This window comes from Barbus barbus (genome assembly GCF_936440315.1).
Source record: "Barbus barbus genome assembly, chromosome: 26".
Classification (NCBI taxonomy): Eukaryota; Metazoa; Chordata; class Actinopteri; order Cypriniformes; family Cyprinidae; genus Barbus; species Barbus barbus.
The window spans coordinates 18,291,707-18,308,612 of NC_136754.1; the positions used below are offsets into that span (position 1 = coordinate 18,291,707).

General features: G+C 40.1%; 1 protein-coding gene across 1 annotated transcript; it reads left to right on the forward strand.

The window, feature by feature from the left end:
• Positions 1-9,195: 9,195 nt before the first annotated feature.
• LOC306845671 (angiomotin-like 2b) lies at positions 9,196-16,702 on the forward strand. The gene is made up of 10 exons (XM_079378598.1): positions 9,196-9,365; positions 10,224-10,955; positions 11,207-11,369; positions 12,262-12,463; positions 13,749-14,044; positions 14,203-14,390; positions 14,479-14,568; positions 14,676-14,827; positions 15,394-15,531; positions 15,740-16,702. The coding sequence occupies exons 1-10, from the start codon at positions 9,325-9,327 to the stop codon at positions 15,823-15,825; spliced, it is 2,088 nt and encodes a 695-aa protein (XP_079234724.1). The 5' UTR covers positions 9,196-9,324; the 3' UTR covers positions 15,826-16,702.
• Positions 16,703-16,906: the final 204 nt, after the last annotated feature.

Consider the following 16,906-nt stretch of genomic DNA (forward strand, 5'->3'; position numbering starts at 1 on the left):
TAATTGTGTTACATTTAGTCAAATGTGCACAGTAGCTGTTCATAAACCTTTAGGGTCTACTCTATAAATATCCTTCTTCCTCTTGTCCTCCATCACCTTGGTGGGCAAAACCACTGAGTGTGAGCTATGTGCTGGATCAGCAGGAGTGGGGGCAGCTATTTGCTCAGGGGCACATGGCCGGTTAAAGCAGGGACTCACATGAATAAACGGCATTCTCCTGATCCAGTCCAAAACTATTTAGGGGATCTGCACCAACTCCATCTGTAATTGTGTTATATGGCTTTTCACTTCCCATGTCATGTATTTTCATTCAATTGCAAGTCCCTATTGGATTTTATGGAGCAATTCGTAATTCTCAAGAAAAATCAGAGTATGAACCTACAGGTGCATCTCAATAAATTAGAATGTCATGGAAAAGTTAATTTATTTCAGTAATTCAACTCAAATTGTGAAACTCGTGTATTAAATAAATTCATTGCACACAGACTGAAGTAGTTTAACTCTTTGGTTCTTTTAATTGTGACGATTTAGGCTCACATTTAACAAAAACCCACCAATTCACTATCTCAACAAATTAGAATACTTCATAAAACCAATAAAGAAATAAAAAAAAATTTATTAATTGTTGGTCTTCTGGAAAGTATGTTCATTTACTGTATATGTACTCAATACTTGGTAGGGGGCTCCTTTTGCTTTAATTACTGCCTCAATTCGGCGTGGCATGGAGGTGATCAGTTTGTGGCACTGCTGAGGTGGTATGGAAGCCCAGGTTGCTTTGATAGCGGCCTTCAGGTCATCTGAACCTGATTGGGTCTGGTGTCTCTCATCTTCCTCTTGACAAAAGCATGAAGCGCTCTAAAATTTCCTGGTAGATGGCTGCGTTGACTGTGGACTTCTGAAAACACAATGGACCAACACCAGCAGATTCTGCTCTCCCGAACAAACAAGGACTTTTCTAACTCTGCTGCTCTGTGTTTCATGGAAACCTTGCTGAATGGCGACATACCGGACAGCGTGTTACATCTGCCTAATTACCAGCTGATCAGAGCAGATCGGGACGCAAGAATCAACGGGGAAATCGCGCGGCGGCGGGACGTGCTTTTACATCAATGAGAGGTGGTGTACAGATGTAACTGTGTTAAAGAAGATGTGCTGTTCAGATCTAGAAATGCTCTTCATTAACTGCAAGCCGTTCTATTCGCCGCAGGAGTTCTGCTCGTTCATTCTCGTGAGTGTTTACATTCCACCACAAGTGTACATGAGCACAGCTTTACAGAAACTCGCTGATATGATCACAGAGAGTGAGCAACAACACCCGGACTCTGTTTTAATAATTCTCGGGGACTTTAATAAAGCAAATCTCTCCCGCGAACTGCCAAAATACAGACAGCACATCACATGTCCCACCAGAGACAGTAATATATTGGATCACTGTTACACAGTGATAAAGGACGCATATCACTCGGTTCCACGAGCAGCTTTAGGACTCTCTGATCACTGTTTGGTTCATCTTATTCTGTCCTACAGGCAGAAACTTAAGTCTGCAAAGCCTGTATTAAGATCTGTTAAAAGATGGACTAACGAAACAGAGCGGGATCTACAAGCCTGTTTCGACCTCACTGATTGGACTGTTTTTGAAGCCGCTGCCATCGATCTGGACGAGCTCACAGAGACTGTAACATCTTATATCAGTTTCTGTGAGGATATATGCATTCCTAACAGGACTCATCTAATCTACAACAATGACAAACCATGGTTCACTGCAAAACTCAGACAGCTCCGTCAGACCAAAGAAGATGCTTACAGAAAGGGGGATAAAGTCTTGTAAAAACAGGCCAAATACACACTGGAAAAGGAGATCAGAGTGGCAAAGAGGAATTATTCTGACAAGCTCAGGAAAAAAATATCTTCCAGTGATCCTGTTTCAGTGTGGAGAGGAATGAAGGATATCACCAGTTACAAGTCACCATCCCCCAGCACTCCGGAGAATCAACACCTGGCAGACGACCTGAACGACTTTTATTGTCGTTTTGAAAGATCACCCCACACCCGCCCTGAACACCTCTCCACACAACCATTCACACCTCCAGCAACCCCTCTCTCCCCCACACCTACGATTCAAATCAGCGAAGAAGATGTGTGCCAGGTCTTCAGGAAGAACAAAAGAAGGAAAGCACCAGGCCCAGATGGTGTGTCACCAGCTTGCCTAAAAACCTGTGCTGATCAGCTGGCCCCCATCTTCACACAGATGTTCAACAGATCACTGGAGCTATGCAAAGTCCCCTCTTGCTTCAAACGCTCCACCATCATCCCGTCCCAAATACACCCAAAATTACTGGCCTTAATGACTACAGACCTGTGGCCCTAATGTCTGTAGCCATGAAATCATTTGAAAGACTGGTTTTGGCTGAAGGATATCACTGGACCCTTACTGGACCCCCTGCAGTTTGCCTACAGAGCAAACAGGTCTGTGGATGATGCAGTCAACATGGGACTGCACTTCATCCTGCAGCATCTGGACAGACCAGGGACTTATGTGAGGATCCTGTTTGTGGACTTCAGCTCTGCTTTTAACACCATTATCCCGGAAACCCTTCAAAATAAACTAACTCAGCTCTCCGTCCCCACCTCTGTCTGTCAGTGGATCAACAGCTTCCTGACAGACAGACAGCAGCTAGTAAAGCTTGGTAAATTCACATCCAGCACTCGTACCATCAGCACTGGAGCTCCTCAGGGCTGCGTTCTCTCCCCACTGCTCTTCTCCCTCTACACCTATGACTGCACATCTAAAGACCCCTCTGTCAAGCTCATGAAGTTCGCAGACGACACCACACTGATCGGCCTCATCCTGGATGGTGACGAGTCTGCTTACAGACAGGAGTTTGGGGAGCTGTCTGTCTGGTGCAGTCTTTACAACCTGGAGCTTAACACGCTCAAAACTGTGGAGATGATAGTGGACTTCAGGAGAAAACCCCCTGCACTCACCATCAGGAACAGCACCGTGACTGCAGTGGAGTCATTCAGATTCCTGGGCACCACCATCTCTCAGGACCTGAAGTGGGAGATTCACATTGACTCCATTGTCAGGAAGGCCCAGCAGAGGCTGTACTTTCTTCGCCAGCTGAGGAAGTTCAACCTGCCACAGGAGCTGCTGAAACAGTTCTACTCTGCCATCAATGAATCCATCCTCTGCACTTCTATAACTGTCTGGTTCAGCTCAGCTACCAAATCTGACCTCAGAAGACTATGGAGGGTAGTCTGGACTGCTGAGCGAATCATTGGTACAACCCTCCCCACTCTCCAAGAACTGTACTTATCCAGAGTGAGCAAAAGGGCTGGTAAAATCACTCTGGACCCCTCACACCCAGTACGCTCTCTCTTTGATCTGTTACCGTCTGGTCGACGCTACAGAGCTCTGTGCACCAGAACGAACAGACACGTGAACAGTTTCTTCCCTCAGGAAATCCATCTCATGAACACTCCACAATAAACGTGGAACACACAACTATAATACACTATCCATTCACCACACTCACTAATTTTATTTTCTCATTTCTAATTTGCACATACTTGACCTGTACATACATAGTTGTCTATATTATATATTGTGTTTTTGCTGCCTTGTACATTGCCTTTTGGTTAATTGTTGTTATTCTTTTATTATCTGTGTCCTCCTGTCCTGTTGCTGTCTTTCTGTTGCACTGTGGAGCTTCTGTCACTACAAGAAATTCCTTGTATGTGTAAACATACTTGGCCAATAAAGCCCATTCTGATTCTGATTCTGATTCTGAGATGACATGGTAGCCCATATCATCACTGACTGTGGAAACTTCACACTGGGCTTCAAGCAACATGGATTCTGTACCTCTCCACTCTTCTTCCAGACTCTGGGACCTTGATTTCCAAATTAAATGCAAAATTTACTTTCATATGAAAAGAGGACTTTGGACCACTGAGCAACAGTCCAGTTCTTTTTCTCCACAGCCCAGGTAAGATGCTTCTGACATTGTCTCTGGTTCAGACGTTGTTTCCTGAAGATGTCTGAGCATGGTGACTCTTGATGCACTGACTCCAGCTTCAGTCCACTCCTTGTGAAGCTCTCACAAGTGTTTGAATCAGCTTTGCTTGACAGTATTCTCAAGCTTGCAGTCATCCCTGTTGTTCCTACCCAAATTCTTCCTTCCAGTCAACTTTGCATTTAATATGCTTTGATACAGCACTCTGTAAACAGCCACACCTTTCAGTAATGACCCTCTGTGACTTACCCTCTAGGTGGAGGGTGTCAATGTTCGTCTTCTGGATCATTGCCAAGTCAGCAGTCTTCTCCATTATTGTGGTTTTAAAGAACAAGAGATACCCGGAATTTATAATGTAGGAATGGTCATTAATTGAAACTCAAATGTAAATATTCTAATATTTTGAGATACTGATTTTTGACTTTCATGAGCTGTAAACTCTAATCATCAAAATTAAAACAAAAAACTTTTGAAATGTTTTACTTTACATGCAGTGAATCTAAAATATATGAAATTTTCACTTTTTGAAATAACTTACAAGAAAAAACATTTTCACAACATTCTAATTTATTGAGATGCACCTGTATGTGTGGAATGAACAAGCGGTCTTGCTGCTCATTCCATATTTATGGCTTGTCAGCGAGTCATGAGAAGAATTTTAACGTGGGACACCAGAGGTGAGGAATGTTGTAGATAAGACTAATTGTGTCTAATGACACTGTGAGAGAGGGTGCAAATGATCCCATTCACACAAAGACATACTGAAATATTATCACCACCACCAACTGACGAATCCCCTGCTGATTTTGTACGTTTGCCCACTGACAAAAAAATGATCAGTCTATGATTTTTATGGTATTTTTATTTGAACAGTGAGAGACAGAATAACAAAAAAAAAAAAAAAACATTTAAAAATATTTATAAATTGATTTGCATTTTAATGAGTAAAATAAGTATTTGATCCCCTATCAATCAGCAAGATTTCTGGCTTCCAGGTGTCTTTTATACAGGTAAGGAGCAGAGATTAGGAGCACTCTCTTAAAGGGATGTGCTCCTAATCTCAGTTTGTTACCTGTATAAAAGCCACCTGTCCACAGAAGCAATCAATCAATCAGATTCCAAACTCTCCACCATGGCCAAGACCAAAGAGCTGTCCAAGGATGTCAGGGACAAGATTGTAGACCTACACAAGGATGGAATGGGCTACAAGACCATCACCAAGCAGCTTGGTGAGAAGGGGACAACAGTTGGTGCGATTATTCGCAAATGGAAGAAACACAAAATAACTGTCAGTCTCCCTCGGACTGGGGCTCCATGCAAGATCTCACCTCGTGGAGTTTCAATGATCATGAGAATGGTGAGGAATCAGCCCAGAACTACACGGGAGGATCTTGTCAATGATCTCAAGGCAGCTGGGACCATAGTCACCAAGAAAACAATTGGTAACACACTAGACCGTGAAGGACTGAAATCCTGCAGCGCCCGCAAGGTCCACCAGCTCATCTGCATCACCGTAGTGCCATTTTGGAGAATATCCGCTGGACGCAAATAGTGCATGCTGTTCTGTGTCAGCCGCACCACACAGATACGCTGTTTTTGTTCAAATCAAAGTGTAAAAGAACAAAGAAGAACACATTTATTTTCTTCGCATACAAAAAGTATTCTTGTCGCTTCATAAAGTTCAGATTCAACCACTGATGGCAGATGGACTATTTTGACGATGCCTTTCATACTTTTCTGGGCCTTCACAGTGTTATTTACTTGGCAGTCAATGGGACAGTCACAAGCCTCCCCACAAGCCTCCCGACAGTCACAAGCCTTTTCATCCAAAATATCTTAAATTGTGTTCCGAAGACGAATGAAGCTTTTTGTTTGGTTTGGAACGACATGGGATTAAGTGATTAATGACAAAATTTTCATTTTGGGGTGGAGCAACGCTTTAAGGTCCTGGAGTGGCCTAGCCAGTCTCCAGACCTTAATCCCACAGAAAATCTGTGGAGGGAGCTGAAGGTTCGAGTTGCTAAACATCAGCCTCAAAACCTTAATGACTTGGAGAGGATCTGCAAAAAGGAGTGGGACAAAATCCCTCCTGAGATGTGTGCAAACCTGGTGACCAATGACAAGAAACGTCTGAACTGTGATTGTCAGCAAGGGTTTTGCCACCAAGTACTAAGGCATGTTTTGCGAAGGGGTCAAATACTTATTTCACTCATTAAAGTGATATTTCAACTTTTTTTCATCCTGCCATTAAAATTATAGACTGATAATTTCTTTGTCAGTGGGCAAATCAGCAGGGGCTCAAATATTTTTTCCCTCCATGTATAAGGTTCTGTGATTTCTTTTATACAAATCCTGGGCAGAATTTATTCTGTTCTTTTGTTAGTTTTGTGTTTGTATAAAACACTCCATCTTCTAAAGCAGCATGTCTATTTATTTCTCATTCCCAGTCAGCCTCATACATTCACAGTACCACAGATTGTTGTGAAAATCTGTGTGAATAGTAAGTGAACCACTGAATCAGATATAAATGATTCTTCCAAAAATTATGATTAATTCAGGAATTTAAAAAAAAAAACTTTCTTACCATTGAATCATTCACTCCACCAATTTGTTTAAAAACACAGAATCAAGAGAGCTAAAACTACACTTTTCATTCCCTTGACTTCCAATCATACACATGCAAATTACATGTTTATATACGAATTTTGCTGCATTCCAAAGTTTGGTGAATGCTGACCTGCAAATTCGCATCACATGAAGTTGTGTGACCAACAGAAGACTGATACTTCATGTATAGCTGAATTAAAAGACAGGAAACTTTAAATCTGCAGATTTGCAGTGTTGCAGTAAAGCACATTGTTACATTTTGGATATATTACATAGGTTTAAAAAAAGTCAGAGTTTGACGACATCTTACAACCGCTGCAGTATTTAAATAAATTTTGCATGCTCCAAGTCTAATGTGACCATGAATTTATCCTGGAAGCAAACAGTGTTTTGAAAATAGTGATTGTATAAAAGCTGTATCACACAATTATGCTGCCTCCTTGTTACTCTAGTAACTTTTCAATATTGCCCAAGACGTCATTGCTAGTTCGGTTATGAAATTTAGAAAATTAATAATCGAGACTGGAGGCTTGTAGCTACACATATTTTTAACTAACAGCAGAACCAGTGACATAGGAAAAAACTTACACACTAGCTCCAGGACCAGCTTAAACCAGCTCAAACCAGAATGCTTCAAAACTAACCAGCATATGCTGTTTTTTTTTTGTTTTGTTTTTTTAACAGGGTAGCTAAATGGGGACATTTTTGTTTTTATATCAGGTTAATGATATTTTCTACATCCTAACCCAACCCTTAAACCTAACCCTCACAGAAACATGCATATATATATATATATGCACATTATTAGATTTAAATCTAATCATGATTTTTCCGATTTATGAGCTAGTGAGGACTAGTGAGGACACATACAATGTTCCTGTTAATGTGTTTAAATAGATCAGGTTAATAAATTATTTAAAAAAAAATATTCGGTTGTCTTTGAAGACATATTTATACTGATATCAAAGGCTTGTCTTAATAGAGTTCTAGATAAAGTGGCCTGGAGCAGTGGAGGTCTGTAAACAACTTAGTTCATTGTAGGCTGTCTCAGTGGCTCATGCTTCAATCGCATCTTAAATCACAAATGCACCATGAAAATATGCCAGGCCATTTGGGGCCAATAAAGGCAGAATTGTGATGAGAATAGAGCATCCTCTCTAGTCCCCCATACCAAGAGCCTGCTATGAATGACCCAAACAACCACATCTGATCCCTGTTGTGCTGAGTTTAATTCTGTCTGTATTTTCTTCTTTCAGTTGTCTTCTATTCTAAGTCTTGTGATTCTTCTAAAAAGCCCATATGGTAGTTTATAACTCTGAGGTTTAAGATATCAGGGTGGAGGTTGAAGGAATGGAGATATTCCAGTTTGGCTCCCAAAGGCGTTGTTGGAGAAAAACAAAGCAGGTTGGCTTTTACTGAGGAGTGTCAGATGGAGGTGCTTTGATGTCTTCCCATTTTGTTTGAATGATTTTGAGGAAGACTAAAATTTTGATAGATTTGTACAGACTTGCCAGTGACTGCTTCCTTCATTCACACCTGCAATCAAGTAGTCACATGTCCAACACATGCCTTTTTCCCATTGACTCACTGTCTGAGAGTGTCTGGTTGGAAATACCCTGCTATCAGTTTAATCAAGAGGGGAATGTGTATAAAGGATTGCTCAATATCATAACCTAAGAGCAAATGAAGTTTTCCTGGTTATTTTAAACATCATGTTCTTTGCCTTGTGCCCTTCCATCAGAAATCTGCTGCTTGATCTCAACATACAGTCTAACCCGACTGATTAAACAATTCCTGCTGTTCACTCTGTGGAATTCCACCCATGCCCATTTATTATGGCTTTAGTTAAGATGAATCTAAGGATTCATAGATAATAGATAATAGCCATAGCAGGGTGTTACCTCTCTGTTTCCTGCTGGTGACTTGTTTTAGACTATTGAAATAAACTAGAGGTGACCAAGGTGAAGGTACACTGTTCTATTTTGGGACAGTAGATGATTTAATTTTTTTGGCCTTCCACGTTTGCTCATGATATTTCTTAAAAACTACAGATTAAAAAAACATTAATGTTGTGAAAGGCTAATATTATAATTGAAAATAACTCTTTTCTAATTGAACTGATTTTTTTTTTTTTTTAAGTAGGCTACTTAATTCTGTGATGGCAAAGCTTACTTTTCAGTACAAAGAAAAGACAGAACAGACACATTAAAACTGTGAAGGTAAAAACGTAAGTGAAAACTTAGCTAACATACAAAGATCTTGTGTCAACACGTTTGCATACCTTTCAGATTGGGTCACACCTTTTGACACCTTTTCTCTGTTAATGTGACATCACTGCTCAGCTTCTCTGTAGTAAAACAAGGCTTTATGTTGCCATGGATTTACTTCGACCACAAATGGGCCGTTTTCTTAAATTACAGGACTTTCAGTGAAAACCACGGTGAAAACCTGAGCGCTCGTAGCTGCTGTAAGAGCCCCGGTGGATGTAAACGGAACTGCAGCTGCTGGGTTAAATGGCTCTTTTTCTCTCTTTTCACTTTTGATCCCTGAGCTCACACATTCCGATCATTCCAGGCGCGCTCAGTTATTTATATGAGAGCAGAGCGCGCGCCTACTAGCTCATAACCCAACCAGACCTGAACACAACTAGGAGATAAAACACACACAGAAGACATTAGTTGGATTACTTGGATTATTACACATGCCATTAACAGAATCCGTGTGGAATGAAAGTTTTAGTTGGTAAGTTAATCGTTAATGTTCATTCTACAGTTTAATAATCAATAGCAGCGCGCGAGTTCAGTAGTGCCTTAATCGGCAGCAAAGCGAATATATGAAACTTAATGTGTAACAAACAACGATTAATCCGAATAGAGTTGGGGACGATACATTGTTGCTGAGTAAAAGTTAGACAAAATTGTATCAAGTTTATTGCGTTTAATTCGCTCGGGACGGGACGTATTAATAGGAATAATGACGATTTCACATTGAGCTTCTGTGAGCGTGCTGCATGTCTGGATGATCTTTTTTTTTTTTTTTTTTTTTGAATAGTTGTTGGTAAATGGAATGTGTTGTTTTGGTTTTATTTTGGAATTGCTATTATTCTTTATATTTTTTGTAATTATTTGACGTAATTATTTATATAGTTGTTTACATTATTATTATGATTATTATTATTGCGGTTGTTGTTGTTCTTCTTCTTTTTAATTTTAACTATATGGTACAAAGTGGATATGGCTGACCTGTCCCTATCATAGGTGAAAGTTAATTTAGTTGGTTTATTAAAATATATTGTCATTAAATATTTGCTTATTATTTGATTTAAGCAAACTTAAAACATGTTGCCAAATTAAGATAATTTTTGGTGACAAAATTTTTACAGTGTAAAGATGGCTTAGATTTATTTTATTTTATCTTATCTTATTTTTATCTTTTTATACTGTTGCTTAATATGACACTTTCTCTAAACTGATGATAATAGTCTATTATAATAAAATAATAGAGCATTTAAAAAATATAAAAAAATATAATACAGCTCTTAAACCTTTATTACTATCTATCTATCATAATCTTTTCTTGGCTCGGTCTCTTGCCCTCCAGGTCCAGTTCAGATCATAAATACTCGTCTCCATTAAATAAAATGAGAGGTGAAGAAGCATCTGGCACTGTCCTGCACAGACTAATCCAAGAGCAGCTTCGCTATGGAAACCCCACAGATGCCCACACACTCCTGGCCATCCAGCAGCAGGCCCTGCAACGAGGAGGTGTTGGGGGTGGCAGCGGAGGGGCTGGTTCTTCACAATCTTCATCTGAGAGCCTCAGCCAGGAGGAGCCCCAGTCTCCTCAGCTCTCTGCGCGCCAAGAACCCCAAGGTCAAGAGCATCAGGTCGACTATCAGCACTCTGAGAACTACACAACATACCCACACTGCGGAGAGGAGCTGCCCACCTATGAACAGGCCAAGGCTCAGTCTCAGTTTTTGGCCTCCCAGTGGTGCCAACCACACAGGGGCTACTCACTACAGGATAGTGAAACCATGCCGAAGCCCTGTGAGGAGGAAGACAGCTGGGACCCGAAGCGAGGCCATGTACGGTCACTCAGTGAGCGGCTTCTGCAGTTTTCAGTAGATCGCAATAAAATGCCTGCAACATGTTCTGCCAGTTACCCTCAGATGCATGGATATCATGCAAACCAGCACTTACAATACAGCCAGCAAGGACTGGAGTACAATAAGCAGGTTCCTTATACCGAATACCCCTTTCCTGCACAACAAGCAGCGGAGTATGAACATTACTACAAAGCACCACCACCATTTAATTCCCAGCACAACAGGTAACAACTGCAAAATTTACACTTAACCACAGCTGACATTTGATTTGGTAACACAGTATATGCATTTCCTCCAGTTCTGACGTACTTTAAAGGATGTGTCATTATGACTAACTGTCTGTTGGCTGATGCTATGGCTGAGTATGCAGTATGTGCTGATGTAGTTTGTTATCCAACTACACTAATGTACTAAGATTAACTGAATCTGATAGTTTAGTTTTTTTATCTAACATGATGATTATTACCTTGTGCAGACTTCAAACACCAGAGACTTGCCATAGACTCTCCACATCTCCCCCTGCTGGCAGGGAGGTCACGGCTTGCAGTCGAAATCAACTGGAAATGCTCATGAATGAGAATAAAAGACTGAAACAGGAGCTAGAGGGACACACCGAGAAGGCCCTCAGAATTCAGAAGGTAAAAGCACATGACTCTGAAATGTACTTTTTGTGAACAAATTTGGAAAATGACTATATGGGTCTTATAACAGGTTATAGGTACCCCTCAGTGGACCAAAGCTCAGACAACACACAGAATTACCAAATTTTGACATAAGTTAAATATATTAATAATAAATGTATTATATAATATATAATTATATAATTATAAATAAATATATTAAGGTTCTGCAATATATAAATATATTGTGGAAACTTAATTTCCTGTAGAGCTGCTTACACAGGTTTGAGCGCTTACCCATCAGGCCATTGCCTTGTGTAAACATGCCTGGGATGATAGAGTCATGGTTAATGCCATCCTGGTCTTTCTGTATGGGACTCCTGAACACCACCTCTGTTCTGTGCTCTTAAAGTGATAGTTCACCCAAAAATGAAAATTCTGTCATCGTTTACTCACCCTCAAGTAGTTCTAAACCTGTATGAATTTCTTTGTTCTGCTGAACACAAAGGAAGATATTCTGAAGAATGTAAGGAGCGGTCATATTTACAATTGCTTGATGAAACTTTCAAGAGCCGAAACCTGTCCAATAGGAATCTCCAGTTTCAAATGATGATGAAAAAGTTCAGTACATAGATTTTGCTAGTTTTCAAAATGGTTTGGTAAATTTGCATGCTGACTAACAGAAAGCAGACAGTTTTAAAAGTGACTTCTGTGACTTCCGTTATGCATTTCTACACAATTGACAATAGACCTTTTTTTTGCCCACAAAATTTCACTAATGCAACTGTGCCTTTAATCATAACCAGCAACACTGATTGCTCACCATCTTTAAGTATTTCTGAGGTTGTCATTGTTAGATTGACACATCTGACTTGCTATTTACAGTAATTGTCTTTTCTTTTCCCTCCAGCTGGAACAAGAGATCCAAAGGATCTCAGAGGCCTACGACACTCTGATGAAGGGCTGTGCTAAAAGAGAAACTCTAGAGCAAGAGCTAAGAAACAAGCTGATGGCTGAGATCAAGAGGCTGCAGCATTCAAGCATTCAAGCGGCAAAAGAAGCTGAAGCTGCTGACCAGAACCAGCATGTTATTGAGAAGCTCCTTCTGCAGAGTGAGTTCACGAACACGACCAAATTAAACCTCATTTCTGCTTCCCATGCTCTGGATACTCCTTAATCCAGAGTTGCACTCCAAATGTGAAGATCTGTTTTTCTGTTGAGTCATTTTGCTTAAAGAGGGAACGTGTTTCCAATTAGAACATTCCAATGCAGGAATTTCAGTCACATAACAGCGCCTTAGCTGATCTGAACAGTCAGAAAAGAGGATTAAATGTCAGATGTGACTTTAGCTTTGGATGAGACAGATAACCACTGTCACTGCTCTTGTCTGCTTCACATGGACAATTAATGAAATGTTCTGCTCAGCGATCACTTGCTGTTCGCAAAGAGTGGGAAGATGATGATGAGTTTTCCAGTGACTGATGGGAAATAAGCAAAATAGTCTGACGCTCCGGGATGTGGGTCAAAGTGAGAGTGGGTCACTGATTCTTCTTCCCTCTGCATTCCTTAAGCGCTTGCGTAAATGAGGCGCTCTGGATTTTGCGATTGAATTCCTGAGCAGGAAGTCAACGGGGAGTGGTGCTGGAGAGGGCCTGCATAAACATTCCTTCAGCTTCTTTCTCACGTTCTCACATAAATCTCTATGCTTGTTATGACTGGACATCATTGATTAGTATGTACTGAAAACATGTATGCTTTTGGCAGATGCTTTTATCCAAAGCAACATACTTTTCCTTTGTACACATTTCATCAGTTCTTGCATTTGAACCTGACTACAAGCTACAAAGACTGTCCAAAGGTCACCATCACTTAAGAAATTCCTCACAACAGAGAATAATATAATATAATACAATACAGACCAATGGTTGCAGAACCATTTAGCTTTAACTTTAATTTATTTTAGCTTTAATTTATTTTTATTTTATTAGTTAGTTGCCTGTACTAATCTGTATATTTTTCTTAATTTCAGTTGTATTTCAATCAATGAAAACAATTTTAATAGTTTAGTTAACAATTTCAATTAATTACTTAAATTTACCCTACAAGAATGGTTTGGAACTGAACCAATACTTTGCTAGTTTAATACATTACATAGTTATTTATCAAAACAGAAATCATGTATAAATTTAAATATTAAATATAAAAAAAATAGATGAGCCATATTGTGACATCACAGCCAAAATGCCACTATCCATGCCACTTTTTAAATATCAAATAGCACCCATGAACGTGCCTAAACTTGGCATGGTGGCTTTCAAAGCAATGGACCTGTTAATATCCATTTAATTTACAAACAAACATCTAAATTTTTCAATGTTTCTCAATCTTCTCTGACAGATAAAGAGCAACAGCTTCAGTGTGCACATCTGGAGCAGGAGGTTCAGCATCTGCGTAACGAAGTGGAGAACCATCAGCGCAGAAGCGAGGCCCTGGAGACAGCACTGAGGTCCACACAGACACGCAGCCAGCAGCTGTGGACGGAGCTGCAGAGGAAGAGAGCGTATGTGGAGAAGGTTGAGCGTCTGCAGGGGGCTCTAACTCAGCTGCAGGCGACCTGTGAGAAAAGAGAAGGGCTTGAAATACGCCTGAGGACACGGCTGGAGCAGGAACTGCGGAGCCTCCGAAATCAGCAGGTACTGAGACAAAACGTTGCTTTGTTTTTGTTTTTAATTGTTCAGATGTTTCTTGTATTTCAGGGCTGTTTCCTTCTGGTGAAGCTAAGAATAGCTTGAGACTTCAGATCAGGACATCGCAGCAATCTTACACTTTATTTGCTCTTCTTTGCCCACAGCGGCAGCCGCAGCCAGTCTGCAGCGCGTCCCACGTGAGTGTCTCCACACTGCAAGAGCTTCTGCGGGAGAAAGAAGAACGCATACTGTCGCTGGAGGCCGACAAGATGCGCTGGGAACAGAAATACTTGGAGGAGAAGACCATGAGGGAGTTTGCAATGGATGCCGCTGCCACTGCTGCAGCTCAGAGGTAAAAAAAGGAGATCGGTGTCAAAATCTTCAGAGCATATTGTGCTTTTTAAACCAATTTCTAATTGCTTTCTTCCTAAACTTTTCAGAGACAATACCATCATCAACCATTCGCCCTGCCATTCCTTTATTGAGGTGCTCCCATCATCTGAGTACAGGAACCAGGAGGTAGAAAACAGGTAAGAGAACCACCTTCAATGCACTTAAAAATACATTTCAGTTGGGTTTAATGATCCATTTTGGATTTTAAGATTGTATAGGACTCATAAGTTTAATATGTTTTCAGGATCCGTGCCCTGTATGCCCAAATCCTGCAGAAGGACACAGTGATTAGCATCCTGAAGCAGAAGCTGCAGCAGGAGCAGAAGAGAGAGTCAGGTGCTGAGCCCTCCATCACCATCGCTCATTCAACGGTCACCCACATTGCCCAGGCCAAAGGTTAGTGTCAATGCTAAGTAGCATTTACTAGCCAAGACTTTACCAAACTAGTGTTTCACTAAAATTAGCATTAGTGTTCTCTGCTAATTTATGCTTACTGCTTAAGATTCGGTAGTTGTTGCCTGACTAACATTACCATTAGTGCTTACTGTTAATTAGTGTTAACTAGTTAAACATTTACTAGATACGTTATTAAGATTTACTAGTTGCTAGCTAAGTTAACTTATATTGTGACTAACTTTAGCATTAACGTTCACTGCTAGTTAGTAGTTACTAGTTAAGTTAGTGTTTAACTAACATTAGCATTGATGTTTACTAATAATTAACTTTTACTAGTTAGGTTAGTGTTCACTGATAATCAGTGTTTATTTAAGCCTTTACTAGTTACTATCTAAGCTTTTACTAGCTAAATTATAGTTTGACTAACATTAGCATTAGTGTTCACTCCTTATTGGTAAAGTTAGTATCAAAGTTACTATCATTGGTGTTCACTGCTAAGTATTTCTGAGAATAACAAGAAATTAGCTGAGAAAAATTGTTACAAATTCTTATGGATCTTTTTCCAGGGAAGAGTCATTCCAATGACCAGGTGACTGGTACGTCCCATTTGGCACTCGCTACGATAGCAGCTCCGGGACAACCTAAACCAGTTCTGTTAGAGAAACAGACAACAGATCAAACCTCCCAGACAGAGACCAGCTCTGGTGAGTCAACTTTTAGCCATTTCTGGGTGATATGAGATACGAGAAAGTAACTGAAAATATTACACACTAATTGAGAGACAAAGATTAAAAGTTATTTGTTAAAAAGTCATTTGGGATCTTTTTAAATAGGTCTACCATTGATGGCTTTTTTCTGATGTAATCCATCATTTTGTGATAAGTGATTAATATTTGTTAAAAATTTTCATAGATAACATCCAGAAAGCACGATCTGCTGTGGACCTTTTCAAGGGTCTGGATGAAGTGACGGCTGATGCAGTGGAGATCTTCATTTAATGAAGAACACTTGGACAAACTGCCCTGCAAAAATAAATGTTGAGGAGCTCTGGGAGAGATTAAATGACACCACATCACTATACTGTTGTGAAGCAAGAGTCCAGATAAACAGCAGAGCTGCTCAAAAATCTCATGTGAAAGAGGGAGCTGAGCTCTTCTCTTAAAACTACATCTCCAGTCTGCCATGTTTTGACATAAGGCAGTAAACTGAATTACAGAGACTTTTGCTGCTGGTGAGAATCCTATATGTTTTGGTATTTACAGCCGTCCCGTACAGGAGTGTGGACTCAAACTTCTAAATTGTCCTCACTATTACATTGTCCCTCCTCTCAGAAAACCTGTGGTAACTTCACCACATTCCAGTTCAATTGAGACTGAAGCTCTTGCATGTATCTTTTCCACCCCACCTTTATCGATTGTTATCACATTTGTCTCATGTTTTTCTATTTATGACTGCTACGCCCTTCAGCAAAGTTATTCTTTTACATTGGTTTTCTAGGATCGGCATGCTTAACACTGTCACGTTGTGCGAGACAAAAACATTGTATAGACCTAGTAGTCTAAAAGAACTGTTAGAGAGGAAACCAATTGTATTATGATTTGCTTTCTTGTATTTTCTTTTTGAACATGTTCGCTCTTAAATGGCACATTTGCTGGTCAAGGTGTCATTCAAAGTAAATATTAATATATATTTTGTACAATTGTTTTGTTGTGTTGGAATGTAATGCCGAGGAACTGATGCCAAAGAGCACTTCAGTAAAGTTCATGTGTTCAAAACACATGGCCAAGGGTTGACCTCTTCTATTTAATCAGTGAAAGATGTGAATGTTCTGAAACATTTCATACATTTACAATAAAGCTATTAATATATAATACCATGTTTTGCTTGGTTTGTGAAGCCCTTGGGAAATTTTTGTTGGTTCCAGCAAGCACCATCTACTGGATTTCAGCCCGTTTCACACATTCCAGGTTTTCTCTTACACGTACAGTCCGAGAAAGATGAGTAATTATAAGCGAATGCCAGTGAGGGGCATTCCAGCTCTCATATTTCACCAGAGAAAACCTCACGTTATTTCCCTCA

Coding starts and splice junctions, on each gene's coding strand:
- LOC306845671 (XM_079378598.1), top strand. CDS start 9,325: ATGCCATTAACAGAATCCGTGTGGAATGAAAGTTTTAGTTG. Junction 14,045..14,202: donor GGAGCCTCCGAAATCAGCAG/GTACTGAGACAA, acceptor CTTTGCCCACAG/CGGCAGCCGCAGCCAGTCTG. Junction 14,569..14,675: donor AACCAGGAGGTAGAAAACAG/GTAAGAGAACCA, acceptor ATATGTTTTCAG/GATCCGTGCCCTGTATGCCC.